At 38.6% G+C, this 15,826-nt stretch overlaps 1 protein-coding gene across 15 annotated transcripts in view; it reads right to left on the reverse strand.

Moving 5' to 3' along the window:
- Positions 1–15,826, reverse strand: part of Nt5dc1 (5'-nucleotidase domain containing 1) — a 136,975-nt gene that overhangs the window by 18,766 nt on the left and 102,383 nt on the right. For all 15 annotated transcript variants that reach the window (XR_015450015.1, XR_002390649.2, XR_015450014.1 and 12 more), the window contains 2 exons: positions 5,155–5,329; positions 2,149–2,246 (listed from right to left, as the gene is read on the reverse strand). Coding sequence is in view for 12 of the 15 variants with exons in the window: in XM_021247808.2 (XP_021103467.1) it covers positions 2,149–2,246; positions 5,155–5,329 (273 nt within the window). In the remaining 3 variants the exon portion in view is untranslated. The remainder of the gene's footprint in view (positions 1–2,148; positions 2,247–5,154; positions 5,330–15,826) is intronic.

A 15,826-nucleotide genomic window follows, 5' to 3' on the forward strand; every position in this document is an offset into this window, starting at 1 on the left:
TAATTACTGCCCCATGCCATACAACCTGTTCCTCTGCATTCTTCCCCATGACTATAGATGGACCCCTTGCTCATTTTTGAAAAAAGGAAAAGCAGCAATGTGGCAGTCAGTTTTGATTACTTCGTTTTCATCTGTTTCTAAAGTACAAGAAGCCCACTGTTTTCCACCTCCATGGCGTATCTGAAACACATCTACTTCTCTTCGACTCCAGAACTGTGGCCTCAGACCAAATCAGGGTAGCCTCTCACCTGGGACACGGTAACTGACTGGTCTTCCTGTTTCTCTCCATTTTTTGTTGAACCCAACTAATTCTACATCTGGCAGTCAAAGCAGTCTTTGCATTACCCTTAATAACCGAATGGGTACAAGATTGCTTATAGCACAAAATTCAAACTTCTTTCCACAGCCTATGAGGCTGTCTGCCTGCTTAACCTCACTACTTCGCTCTGCCTGACCAGGTGCCAGAATGACACACCTCCTCTCTGTCACTGGAACACAAGCCCCTTTTCCCAAGAGGGCCTCTGCATTCTTCAGTCTCCAGACAGACACTTTTCTTTTGTTCTCATTACTTGCCCCTTGGGGTCTACCTCACAACTTACCTGCCCTGACGGTGCAGACAGGCCTCCCCCGCCAGCCACTCTGGGATGCCTGCCTCCTTCAAACCACCACACCCCGGGGAACCTGCCTTCACAGCACAAACCACAGTCTGCAGTTGCCCCTTGCACTTGCTGACACACCCACGTGTCTGCATCTGTCTGTGTCAGGGAGGACCTCTCAGTGGCTGACTTGCCACCCTGGACCTAACTTGGATTTCACTGCTCATGACTGAGTTGGGTACTGAGCAGTCAACCACCTAGCACTGAATCAGGCTTCCAAACAGCGGAGAAGTAGAAGGTCAAAGCAAATTCTACTGTATTATCATGTAAAATGAAAGCACTGGGTGTTTGTGACTGACATGAATACTTCTTTGAGGAATTTAAAATTTTAGTCCCAAACAGTGTGGTATTAGCCATGGAAAAGTAAGGAGAGGTGCATGTTTTCTGTCATTCCACCCAGCTGAAGCTGCTGCTATAATGCCAAGCATCTGAGTCAAAAGTAAAAGAAATTACAAACCATTTACTCCAGTGAATGCTTACAAGTAGTATGTATCTTTTATATGTATTTTTAATATATATCCACTTTTATATCATTGTATTTCTTTTTTTTTTTCTGGGTACTGGGAATTGAACTCTGTACTTTGCGCTTGGCTAGGCAGGCATGGTACCTCTGAGCTACATCCTGGGCCTATATCATTGTATTTCAAACAAAGCGAAATCTCTACATAGGTCTATGAATTTTGTTAATGATCTTAAATACATGTATTTATGACCATTAAATGTATTTCAACTTCCAATAATTCCTGGGCTTATTTCAGATGTTCCTCTCCTCACAAATTTCTAAATAATCCTCAAATGTTTACTTGCCACCAAGCTTATTTGACATTAACTTAAACAGAAATAAAAGATGATAGGTAAACTAAAGTTAACTGCCTTTCATTCCACAAACCTGTAACTCCCTGTTCCCAACAGGGCTCCCCTTTCTATGCATTTACATATTTATTCCAGAAGATTCCAGACAGCACCTGTCATGAGTATTTTACTCTGCTATTATTAGACTACTTCATCTGCAAAGTGTGCTTGCTCTTCTCATTCACTCTCCTTCTCCTTCAGCCTCTTTACACACGTGAAAATTCTAACTACCCTTCTTTGAGGGTCTTGCCTGGTTGCCAAGAGAGAACTTTTTTTTTTCTTTTAATTGTTGTTATTATTTAATTATGGTCTCCATGGATTCTGCAGGCACTTTTGTTCTAGAAAATAACCCATGCTGACTTATTAGAATTAATTCATTCCCTTGAGTATTTATTGAGGCATTTATTTAGGCTCTAAAATTTAAGGTAAAGTCTGTGTCTTTTGATTTTTAAAATTAGGGAGAGACTGATATATAAACAAATAATTATGAAATAAAATTATAAAGTTTAACACAAACAGACTTAATATCTTTTTTTCTCTCCGATAAAGGAAAGAAGAGATGGTTGTGCATCTAACACAGTGCGCTGCACAGTTGTTGGTGAACAGGTTCACAGAAGAAATAAAACAAAACAGAACTTACTGAGTGTGTAGAAAGGCCTCTGACTTGGTGAATGGGAGAAGAAACCAGGCTTCAGTGCATTTGTAATCACAATATCAAAAAGGTCTGCAAAATCATCCCTAAGAAGCAACAACATTTTTCATAAAATTACTTTAAGGAACTGGAAAAGGTCCAAAGAAAATATGACTGTACCTTGCCTCTTTTAACACAGCATCCTCACTCATCCCCTGATGCTTCACAGTTTTCTCACAGTCAGAGTGAGCTTTACACCAGGAAGCAAGGGTGGTTGAGCACCAGTCTTCCTGACAATTCCCTGAAGTGTGAACATAACAAAAATGGAAAAGAGAAATAAAAGCAAGAAAAACAGGCAAGGTAAAAGCAGCATGGCGGCTCTACCTCCAGAGCTACCTTTCTCTGGATGAGAAGGCAATGGTGAGTTCAAAGTTTCTAACAGCTAGAAATACTCGGGAGCTATGTTTTCAAATCTGGGGACTGAAATTTGCTAGGACTTCTTAGCTTGAAGAATCAGTAATGATTTTGTGTGTGATACGGTTCCACAGAAGGTAGCACTCCGAGTCTGGTGACATGTAGAGTGCTCAAACGTGAAGAAGACACTTTATTTTGAAAATCAGTCTAGTCTTACAATGTAGTAATTTTCAGATGACAACAACTAATGATTTTTTGCCGGGCATGGTGATGCACATCTGAAATCCCAGCACTTGGGAGGCCGAAGCAGGAGGATTGGTGCAAGTTCAAGGATAGCCTGGGTTACTTATGATAATGAGTTCAAGGCCAGCCTGAACTATATAGGGAGACCCTTTCTCCAGAAAAAACAAAAACAAAAACCCTAGAGGGCTGGGGATTTAGCTCAGTGGTTTCGCCGCCTGCTGCACAAACGCAAGGACCCAAGTTCGATCCTCGGTACCAATAAAAAACAAAACCAAAAAACAAAACCCTAGTGATATTTCATCTGTATTTGGCATTAATCTGGAACAAAGGGAGGGTGATCCTTCTCCCTGAGGGACTCAACCATCACCCTGGAAAAATAATATTTACCCAGAGTATTTTTAAAAATCAAAAATTCAATGAATTTTTCAAAAAGCCAATGAATTCAGGTGGGAAAAAGACTCTGGTCAACTCTGCTAATGAGAAAGGGATGAGAACTCCTGATCCTTAATCTGAAGCATGATCCTGTAACAGTGGTGGCAAACTATGGCACACTCGTTATTTTTCTTTTAAGTCAGAAGATGTTAGTGTATGAGTTGTTTTTCAAAACTAAAACCTCAGTACTCAGGTTTAACTGCAGTGTTGGGACTGATAAATAAGTGCAGTTTAAGCACTCGTCTCTAAAAGGTTCCCCATCACTGTCACCAAGGCAGCAAGTGCCTCTGAAAGGCAAGACATCCAGGAACTCAGCCTTGATTCATTTCAAGGAACTCCAGACTATGTGTTCTGCAGAAAAAAAAAATCCACAGAACAAACTAAACTCACATATGTTAAGAAATCCAAAGGCTAAAAATGTTGGCAGAGATCAGCTAGGAGGCTAATTCTGCTTCATTCTCATGGTAATGCTAAGTTTGATGGAATCTGCGATCTTCAGGGAATCCAAAGGCACACCTGGGATCCCCTCTGACCACAGTATCCCCTCCAAGATAGTGTTAACAATCACTGAACCGCGCAACTGCTCTGGCTAATATTTAACCTGTACTACTTAAACATTCCCTTACTCCCATGAGGGGTTACTGTCTTATTTTCAGGGTGACAAGTTTAAATTTTTTTTTTTGTACCAGGGATCGAACTTGGGACCCTGCACTTGCAAGGCAGGCGTCCGAACCACTGAGCTAAATCCCCAGCCCTAAATCTTTTTTTAAAATATGGCAATGTTTATTTAAAAACACCAGTAGCCTCTTAAAGGCATCATAAAGGGGGTTATAATAGATGAAAATGTGTTAAAAACATACACATATATAAAAATAAAAGAGCACACCATATCATTAAACTAGATTACTTTTTGTTGCTGCTTGGGGTCCAAGGGCAGGGACTTCTAAGATCCAAGGGACTGAAGCCTGTGGCCCAGAATAAGGCACTGACCAGCTATCCCGGATGTGCCTCTGGCCACATTCCATGCAGAGTATGAATCATCCCATGAACCAGTATTGAGCAGCAGGTTTTTAGGTGAGGAAGGAGTGCATCTGAGGGTAATCAGATGAGACACAGGAGCTGGGAACTACACACTTTAGTGGAAGCTCAGCAGTAGTTAATCCATGCCTCGGTTTATAAGTGGGCAAGGAATGGAAGGCAGTTCCATCTTAGTATTCCAGCTGTTCAATTCCATAGAGGCTGACAGGATAATCCAACTCAATTTCATCAGGTTGGACATGAACAGCCTGACAACCAGTCCCCAGAACAATTCATTAGGGACTATCAATTCATCCAAATGAAACAGTCCTCTTTTAGCAACAGCATGGAAATTGAATGGCTGCATCCCACCAACACTGGTTCTCGCCCAGAGCAAACACACATTAAAGAAAGGAGTAACAGCAACTGTCCTTCTATCCTGAGCAAAGCCTTCATTGTGCTAGCAGTGGGAGTGAGACCTTCTCTGGCAACAGGCAATCCGCAAGTTTGAATCTTAAAGTGGTTTTAAATCTTGCCCCAGGTTACACAGTAATTTGCAGAGCAGGGCTTGAACTCAAATCTTTTATACTTTATGGTCCCCTACATTTCTACTGCCCTGCTTTTCACAGATGTCACTTCCACACTAGTAGTGCAGACCCTGAAGAACAGGGCTCCACCCTGAAATGGATAAAAGGTGTGCTAATTCAGGAATCAGCCAGGAAGTGTCCACAGCTCAGCATCTCACAATAACCACCCCAAACCCAGAAACACAATTCACGGATGACCTAAGGACACTTTCTAGAAGCTCAGCCATCTCTGAGCTATAGGCACAGACTTTTAAGGAAGCACTGCTATCTAATCACTATCATATTTTATAAGACAAGGAGAATGGGCCTGCGCACCACTTACCCGAGCGTGTACTCACAGAGCAGTTTGCAGTAATCACTGTGAGAACTCGTAATTAACAAAAGAATCTTCCCGGCACTCTTTAGCTGTTGAAGCCAGTTTCTCACAGATTCGGGACAACTGTGTAAATATTTGCCTGGATCTCTTTTTATTTCTGGAAAATACAGTCCACAGTTTTCTGAAAAACAAAAGTATGGTGGAGGTTTCTTTAAAAAAATTTTTTTGACTCAATGTATTCTCAAACAAAGTAATCTCTTTGAAAGCCTTAGATTATAAAGTTTAGGTTCAAACAATAGCAATGATACCAATGCTAAGTGGTTTCTAAAAAGTACTTATTTTTTGATTAAAAATGATGGTTGATATTGTTAGTTGATAATATTGACTGGACAGGTAATGAGAACTATTAAAACAGATCGTAAACACAGTACCATCAACATTTTAAACCTAACTGTATTTGAAATGCCCATCAATTAATATTCACCGAACCATTCAACAAATAATTGCTGAACACAGGTAAGAACCAGATATGCAGACAGTGCACCAGGAAGCTGGCTTCCTCAGAGGCACAGACACACGCCCCAGAAAAGCCAGGCTGCAGCCCTGGAGAGAGACTAAGACAAAAATGAAAAACCAGGGAGAAACAAGCCAGAGAAGGCTAGAAGGCACCACAGTGGACAGTGAATGTTAAAAGACTTTAATCAGGCTTAGGCTGAGCTCTGGGGTAGACAGATGGTGGCCAAATCTCCAGAAGTCTGGGCAAAGGGAAAGTCAGGTACTGTGGCAGACCACTGCAGCCTGGGTTGAAATGCTACTAGATTCAAACAGCATTTCAAAACCACTGTTCTCTAACTGCACTAATAGTTGCAATGCTAGAGTGCACTAATGAGCAGAGAAAGGGAATCCAATGTCTGTTTTTAATTGCTAGGGAAAGAACACACTCGAAGGCAAAACAACAGGTTAAAGAGCCTGAACTCAATGGCAGACTCTGCAATAACTAGACGCGAGCAACACTTGCTCTGTCCAGTTCGATGTACTGGAACTAACAGAAATGAAGTTATATTTCAATAATATCAGGACAGCAGAGTCTCTAAGTGAAAGAAAAATAAACAAAACCAGAAATGATGGCAACTACTGCTGCCTGCCTGCCAAGTTGCTTCCTCTTGTACTTGGGAGAGTGCTGATTTGTTGAGGTTCATCCTCCCCCAGGTGCCTTGTGTGCCTGGGGAGGACCTAGGCTTCTGTCCTTCTGCACCCACGATGATAACTTTCCCCACCTGCCAGTGAGCTGTGAGGAAGATACAGGGTACCCAGGCCTCAACGACGAGTGCTGAGGGAGGCTGTGCTCTCACTGTAGCCATGGATACAAGGAGTCGTGTAGACACTGATGCGGGGAGATGTTCCTCTTCCACTACTGCATCTGGCTGTGATTACAAGTTCTACCTAGAACTGCAGCAGCTGTCTACAACACAGAGCACATGTCCAACACACTGGGGATGTCAGTGTAGAAACACGAAAGGCACTGGGTCTGGTAACACCCCAGTTCTCTGATTAAACCAGTGAATTAATCATCACTGGAAGTACAGTACCTACCACTCAACTCTAATGACTTCTGCTCATGTAAAATAATTTAATAATAGCTTTTAACATTAAGAACCTATTATTTGTAGCCTAAAGCAGCTTGATTCAGAAATAATATATTACGAGACTAGCATAAACAGAACAAAAACAACAAAAGAAAGAACATGAGAATAATATTTAGACTTCAAGAAACAAAGAGCAAAACAAAGTTTGGGTTCTCTTGTGTTTTGTTCTACAGAGACATTTGTGAGTAACTTTCTAGGGTTTTTTAATATCCTAAAAGCTATGTAATGGTCCTTACAAAAATTAAAAATATCTTTTCTGTCTTTCAGAGAAGATGAGTAGTAGTAAGGAAAGGCCAATTTAAGAGGAAGATAATGAGACGGCTGAGAGCAGAACAGTTTGAAGAGGCAAGGTTATGTCTGTCTTAATTGTATCTAACAGAGTTACATGTGGGACTATTACAGAAAAACAGGGCTTCTGTAGCAAAAGAAAGGTTACAGGTTGGATAACAAAATTTATAGTGCGTAATGCTGAAATTTGTATTCAGAAAACTAAGAAAGTTGTTTCCTAGTTATATGTGCTTAGTGCCATCTAGTGGTCTAAATACAAAATTGCTACTAAAAATCAACAGGAACAAAGCATATTCAGTACAAAAAAAAAAAAAGGAAGGGGATCAAGAGCTGCTTGGAAGGAGGCGGGAGGAAAGAGAAAGGGGATAAAAAAGGAATTAAAATGAATTATGTGCACGTACCAACTCCACACATGGAGTGTAAAAATGTACTACAGACATGTACTTATAAAGAAAATAATCTGAAAAAAGCATATACATTTAAAATTTAAATTTCTTACCTAGATTCATTTGGTTGATATTTCTTAAGAAGCCTAATCCAAGGGAGCAAAAATAATAATAAGAGAAAAATACCCTGAAGTAATATCGGGTTGTCCATTTTGTTCACAAGCCACTGAAGGGCCGGGAATTTAGCTCAGTGGTTTCGCTGCAAGGACCCGAGTTCGATCCCCGGTACCAAAAAAAAAAAAAAAAAAAAGCACAAGCCACTGAAATGGACAAATTAAAAACTCAAGCCTTCTACAAACAGATGCCAACGTAGACTATCTAGGAGTTTCTCTTACTACAAAACATCATTGGCTGTCACTGGGAAAAATACTTTTGTCCCCTCGTAACTTCAAACCATTAAGGAATTAAGAGACATAATTACACAGTAAGTGTAACTGTTTTTTACTGAAATAAATCAAGGTATTAAACAAAGGAAGAGGTACGATAAGTATACTACAACGAATTATAATTTTTCTATTAAATCATTTCCCCAAGAGACTGTAAACCGAAAGACAAGGAATATATCCTTCCGCTTGGTGTGAAGCAGATATTTAATGGATGAATGCCTAAAGTACTGCAGGAGCACACACAGGAACGTTTACAGAGATTCAGAGTAATGAAATGATCTGGAATACATGGCCAAATGGTGACTACTGTTACTCATGTAACAGCAAAGTCATTCTACCCAAAGCGCTTTCCCACTTCCTTACTCCCATCAGAAAACAATCACATTTAAATATATACCAACAGACTGACACTGACTGGACAAGACAGGGAGCTGAGACCATGGGAAAAGGAGTGGTTTTGTTTGTTCTGAACTCAGAAGGCACCTGTGTTTCCACATAACCACTCTGGGATTTCTATTTCACTGCCATTTCACGTGGCTCATTTTCCTGGCTTTCCCATGACTCTTGGATTTGTTGATGCTGGTATTTTCTGTGTCCTGATGGGATTAAAAGTCAAATTTTAAAAAGCAAGTTCAAAAGAATAAAACTTTAGCTCTCCTATGTTAAAAATCTGGTTAATATAATAACATCATGGAGATAGTAGCAAAGTGTTGCAACAGCCTCATAAGCACACGAAATCACCTGCATCCACCGAAAGGGTCTAAGGACCTCTTGTGGTAAAATAAAATTAGTACCGCATGAATATTAAAAGTACTTTATTTTTTAAGAGACAACTGTGCCATATGATCGTTTCTTTCATTACTGAGTAATGAGCATTCTTCTTGCTAACCCTACCACACTATTCATGAGATTTGTGGAGATGCTCCGTGCTACCGCCAGGCTTAGCTAAGAGCTGTTGTTGTTTATGTTGCAAAACATAATTTAGGAAATTTAAATATTTACAACCATTACCAGTGAAGAGCACACTAGTAAACAGGTAAAATACTTAGCTATGAATTGTTTAAATATACTTAACTGCAGAAATGATGTACTTATTTAAAAAATAATTTTGGGGGGCTAAGACTGAAATATTTTTTAGAGGTCTAAAAATTTCTTTTATATACAGGTGGCAAAGGATGATGTTGACATCTAATATTAAAAAGGTTTTCTATTTAGGATCTATCATATCTAATATTTGTAAATGAAAAAATCTAGAATCTCTAGATTGAAGGGAAAATCTATCTGCCATACATAATGCTTAGAAAAGGACTCTGAACTGGAGAATGAAGCACGTAACGCACTGAACAACAGAATGTATAAAATTAACAATTTAACAATATCTGACTTCTATCTCTAATTTAACAAGTTGCATACGTGACTGTCCCAGCTGGCGGCTTGTACCACTGGTGGTACAAATGGATCTAATCATTTCTATTGGACTTTTTACTAATAAAATTAATAAAATGTCTATAAATGGACCAAGTCTAGTTAGTTGCTTGAATATGAATAACTGCTGCCCAACTATAAATAGTATTATTCAGGCCAATTAAAACTTATAACAATCAACACATTTATTTCACTAAATTAAAAGATATTTATATTTGTGAATTTAAAACATTTTATACAAAAAGGCAGCTGATTTGTGTTTGGCATTTTTGGCAGCCACAGCAACACCCACTTGCCACATAATTTTTGATAACAATCTCTACATTGCTTGTGTACGTTTGCAGATTCTAAATAAGTTTCTATAAAGTGAATGTTTTTTCAAGTAATTTGTGCCTGTGGTATTTCTCCATAGGTTAACCGTTTATCAATAATTTTCTAAATTTTAACATGGATTCTTATAAGAACCCATTGCTGGTGTATATAATGTGTATTTATAATTACTGCTCCACAAATTAGCTATATTACAATTTTTTATGTCATTTTAATGTTTTCCTTAATATAAGATACTAAAACAAAAACAGTTGTTTTGTGGCTAGATTATTATTAAGCTCAGTGGTCACTTTTACTTTTTATTACTCCATTGTTCTTGATGGTTCTCATTTGTGTTTGGGATTTTTATTTGTAAGTAATATATAATTTTTTAATATATATTTGTATAGTATAACTTATTCATTTTTCAATTTTAAGCATATTTCAACTTTGTAAAATTTTTTCTCATTAGTGTCAAATACAGAATATAGATAATTCTTTTTACCTCATTAAATAAATTTGATTATAATTTTAAAAATTGATCAGATCTGTTTGTAGCACCAGTGGTACAAGCCACTGGGTGGGACAGTCATGCATTTACCACTGTGGGGCCATCAAATTCAAAGCAGAGCTGAGGCATGGCAGTGAGATAATGTGAATTCTGGCTCCTTTGTGAACATATCAATTTATATACTTGCCCCACACCTACAAAGATCCTGATTCAATTGGTCTGGGCTGTGGCTACAACATTGCTGTTTGTTTGTTTTAGCTCCCCAAGGATTCTAATGAGACATCAGAATGAAGAATCACTGCTGTGAACAAAAGTATAAGAAAATGGGCACATTACCATTATCTGCATTCCTTGCATGCTTCACTGGAAACCACAGGCTTTCAGAAGACAAAGACTTAATTTTACACTATACTAATCTTATTGGTATATAGGTTTGTGTATAATAAAGGCAATAAATGACTATTAACTGCTGATTTTCTTAAATGTGACTGTGGCTAATAATATTTACTCTTGATTTATACACATTAAGCATGGTATTTTACATTTAATTAAGTGGTCTAATTTTAGAATAATGGATTTCCTAAGTGATTGGAGAATTCGTGGAGTAAAAGAGTATGACATGGGCTTTTTAAACGGAAAATTGTTCACATAGTTCAAATGAGTATGGACAAGCCAAGGAGAATACCTTATCTTTCCAGAGCCATCAAACTGGGAAACCTTGGCCTGAATGAATAGTCTACAAATTTTTGGGGGGGTGTAATCAATGTTTTAAAATTTTTGAATTTTAATGTCTTTGGATAGCATTACATATGTTCTCTAATAGCATATCTCAATCCCCACCACATCATATGCACTATACTTGGCCTTATTTATTCTCTTGTTAGTATCAGAGTTTGTGAAATGTAATTTTTCCTACGAGGTCAGAATGAGTCATTCTAAAGGAATCTAGTTTCCTGTTTCTGGTATGATTACTAGATACAAGTGGTACCTTGGTTCATGAGCTTGATTCTTTTCACGATTCTGGTCACAAACTGAGTTGGATGACAACAGAATCAAATTCAATGGTTAGGTTCAATGTTGACCTTATGGGGAAATTTGATTCGGTTCTTGTTCAGTTTGGTTTGTGAACAGAATTACAGAAAGAATTGATTTTGTGAACTGAGGAACCAGTGTACTGTAATCTCACAGAACAACAATATAAAACCGTGTTTAAACTGTTTTAAAAGCCTGCCTTGTCTTGTTCCAAAGAAAAGAGTCCTTTGATGAGGACAGTATAGCTGGAAGGTATAGCAGACACATCTCATGATGGAACTGCACACGATATCAGCTGGACAGGTGGTTAGCTTAGCTGGACAGCGTGACCTAGTGAAATAAAATTTCACATGGACAGGTGTAATCTTAGGTTGAAAATTCAGTCCTACAAGTACAGTAACAGAGGAGCTATTGCTCTCTGGCAGTTTCAAAATATGGAGGCTACCTTCAGCTCAGGCCCCAGACTGTAGGCAAGTGTAACTGAAAAGTCTGGGGAACCATCTTTTATAATTGTTTAGTTAACAGGGCACTTTTGGCCCTATGTTTCTGTTTTTCTTTTACTTTTTGGTACCAGGGATCGAACTCGGGACCTTATGTTTTCAAGGCAGGCACCAGAACAACTGAGCTAAATCCCTGGGCCTCTATTATGTTTCTGGAAAAGTATCTGTACCCCAGAAAATTAGTTAATAAAGTTCCTCCTAATAGGCTAAGGTCAGTATGATGTTCAGAACCAGGGCAGCAATTCCCACTCTGAATCACTCTCAGACTACAGGTGATCATGCTCAATTTTGGGTGACATTATTCAAGAAAGAGTGTCCAGAGAAGAATAACCATATGTGGGCATGGACACTGGATAAAAGACATGTTTGATGCACAGAAGGCTTCTGTTTAGGATGGGAATTGAGAAGGGAAAGGTAAGCAAATGTAAGGCGGACAATGTTACAGGAGACTGGTTTGATTTCCAAGACAATATGGAAAATGGGGGAGAGAGTAAATTATGATACCTTAATCCATGCTTACCAAACCTGGGAGCATAAAAAATCCCCTGTATCACACAGAGTAAATATCAACATGTGTGCTCTATTCTGGAGATCTTGATTGGCGCCCCAGTAATTCGGTTCTGGACAATCGGGGATGTGGAAACTTGTGATGTCTTCTGAGGACCTCTCATGTAGCCATCAGGACCTGGGCTTTTCTTAGTTGGTAAGTTTTTAATTACATTTTCAATTTCATTGTTTGATATTGGATTGTTTAGAATTTTTAGGTCTTCCTCGTTCAACTCTGGTAATTCATATGTATCTAGGAATCTGTCCATTTCTTCTGTGTTTTCCATCTTACTGGAGTATAAGTTCTCCAAGACGTACTGATGATCCTCCGGATTTCTGATGGGTCTGTTGTCATTTCACCTCTTTCATTCCTAATTGCATGGATTTGGGCCTCTTCTTTCCTTTTTCTGATAAGGTTGGCTAAGGCTTTGTCAATTTTGTTTATTCTTTTGAAGAACCAACTCTTAGCTTCATTGATTTTTTATACTGTTCTTAGTCTCCACTGCATTGATTTCTGCCCTAATCTTTATGATTTTCTCCCCTGTATGAGCTTTGGGTTTGTCCTGCTCTTCTTTTTCTAGAAGCCTGAGGATCAGCATCATGTTTAATTGGGCTCACTCTGCTTTTGTAACATGAGTATTCACTGTTATGAATTTCCCTTGTAAGACTAGTTTCATTTTGTCCCATAGAGTCCGATATATTGTACTGGCATTGTGATTTAACTGTACGAACTGTCTGATTTCTTCTTTAATTTCCTCTGTGACCCATTGGTTATTCAGAAGTGTGTTGTTCAATTTCCACGTGTTTATGAAATTCTTGTGGTTTCTTTTGCTATGGATCTCCAATTTCACTGCAATATGGTCTGATAACATACAGGGGATAACTTCAATTCCTTTGCACTTACTTAAACATGTTCTATGAGCAAGTATGTGGTCTATTTTGGAGAATGATCCATGTGCAGCTGAAAAGAATGTGTATTCTGATTTTGTAGGGTGGAACACTCTGTAAACATCTGTTAAGTTCATTTGTTCAAGAGTTCAATTGAGTTCTAGTATTTCGTTGCTTGTCTTTTGTCTAGTTGATCTATTTCTGACAGTGTGGTATTAAGGTCCCCCCCTACTATTGTACTAGTGCTTATATGATTTTTTCATGTCCGTTACTATTTGTTTTATATAGTTGGGCACACCAGCATTTGGTGCACAGATATTTATGATTGTCATCTCTTCCTGTTGGATTGTTCCCTTTACAAGGATGTAGTGTCCTCCTTTGTCTCTCTTAATCAGTGTTGGTTTGAAATCCACTTGGTCTGCAAAGAGGATAGCTACTCTTGCTTTTTTTGTGTGTTCCTGTTGCATGGAGTATGTTTTCCATCCTTTAACTTTCAGTCTATGAGTTTCTTTTTGAATTAAGTGTGTTTCTTGTATGCAGCATATTGTTGGATCTTGCTTCTTGACCCATTCTCCAGTCAATTTTTTTTTTTTTGTACCAGGGATCGAACTTGGGATCTTGTGCTTGAGAGGCAGGCACTGGAACCACTGAGCTAAATCCCCAGGCCCCAGTCTATTTCTTTTGATTGGTGAATTGAGACCATTATCATTGATGGTTATAACTGATACACATTGACTTATCCTTATCATGACTTTTTCTTTTTGCTGGATTCTCCCTTTTTGAATTTAATTTCTTATCTTGCCTGATGGATTCATTCTGTTGGGCTTCCTGTAGTTGAAAGATCCTCATTGTCTTTTCCTAGGATATTGTTTAAAAATTTTTGGAGTGCTGGTTTGGTATTCATGAAGTTCTTAAGGTGCTCTTTCTTTGTCATGAAAGTATCATATTTCTCCATCAATTTTGAAAGATCATTTTGCAGGGTACATCCATCTGGGTTGGAGGCTGTTTTCCTTTAGGGCTTGAAATATATCACTCCAAGCTCTTCTTGCCTTCAGGGTTTGCATTGAGAAGTCTGCTGTGATTCTGATGGGCTTTCCTTTGTATGTGATTTGTTTCTTTTCTCTAACTGCTTGTAGAATTCTGTTCTTCTGCTGGGTTTCTGGAATCTTAACAATTATATGTCTATGTGCAGATTTTTTTGATCAAGGCTAGTTGGAGTCCTATATGCCTCACTTATCTGTATGTCAAGTTCTTTTCCCCTGCTTGGGAAGTTTTCTGCCATCACTTCTGTGATCAGTTTCTTTATGTCATCTGTAGTCTCTCCTGTTTCTTCACTGACTCCCATCAGTCTTATGTTATTTTTCTTTGCATCATCTAGCAGCTGCTAGATTGACTTCTTGTGGTCCCTTACTGTTTTAAAAAAATTTTTCTTTTCCTGGTCACTAATTGCAATCTTATCTTCTATAGCTGAAATTCTGTCCTCACATTGGCTCATTCTGCTGTGCAAACTTTCAGTGGAGTTTTTAATCACCTGGAAATCTGTTTGCATCTGTTTTATGGATTCCATTTGTTTCCTATGTTGGGATTCCATCATGTTGCTCAGCTCCTCTATTTTTTAATGTATCTTCTCTAGATTTATTAATCATGTCTTGCACTATGGGCACAATCTCTGCTGATACTTGAGAAATTATTTCTGATTTCATTTTTTCCAGATCCTCTTTTGTTGCCAGTTCAGGGAGTCCAGGTGGTTGAGTATCAGAGGGTTCCATCTTGTTTCCCTTTGGGGTTGCTTTAGGTGATATGGAAGTCTGGTTTTGATACTTGCTTATGTGTCTTCTCATTTCAACAGAGGGCGGGGGGAGTGCAGGGCATGGCGGGGGCAGGATGTGTGCTGTTGGCACCCGCGTGGCTCACCTCCTTGGCGCTGGGGGCAGTGGTACGTTGGCCCGGAAGGTTCACCTCCTTGGTGCTGGGGGAAGCTCTGGTCCTCGGCACTGGGGGTGGTCTCAAATAGCTTTTGAAAGCCTTCTTTTCCTACTAGAACTTGAATCTCCTTATTTTGGCAAAAGCATAAAACCAGATTAGGCATAGTTAAAATTGTCTGATGTGAAAAATCTCAAACCTTTGCCTTGTGTTAAAATAAGTTTAAAAAGGCTTTAAATTTTTAAAAATTATTTTTATTTCCTTTAAAAGAATACATACAAGGCTGAATATCTGATGAACTGCTTTTTCACTGTGCTGTTCTATATTCACTTTCATTTTCCATCCATGAGAGCAATGATGTTGTAGGTAAAGCAGAATATGCCCAGGCTTTGGAGTTAGAGTGGCTTAAGTCTGAATTCCAGGTATGCCACTTTCACACTTGTATGAGTCTTGAGACATCATCTAGGATTTCAATACTTGATTTATTCATCTATAAAATCTCATGAAGTTACAGAGAAGAATAAGTAATATGGGTAAAATGTACCCCAAATTTCCCAATAGAAGTTCCATTCTACCCATTCCACTTCCTTATCCACTACTCTATCTGATTCTTTTGCAGACAGTCCATACGTGGAGGTGAAACAGCTAGGCTCCTGTTTATTTCTGCGTTTCCAGAAGCAGAATTAATTTTAACTGGAAGGTCATTTTCATGTTTTTCTGCATGATATATATTAAACATTTATATTTATAAATATATTTATCTGTATCTATATATATC

Source organism: Heterocephalus glaber, unplaced genomic scaffold, assembly GCF_053883595.1.
Source record: "Heterocephalus glaber isolate CG9 unplaced genomic scaffold, H.glaber_assembly_v1.0 deba00000896, whole genome shotgun sequence".
Classification (NCBI taxonomy): Eukaryota; Metazoa; Chordata; class Mammalia; order Rodentia; family Bathyergidae; genus Heterocephalus; species Heterocephalus glaber.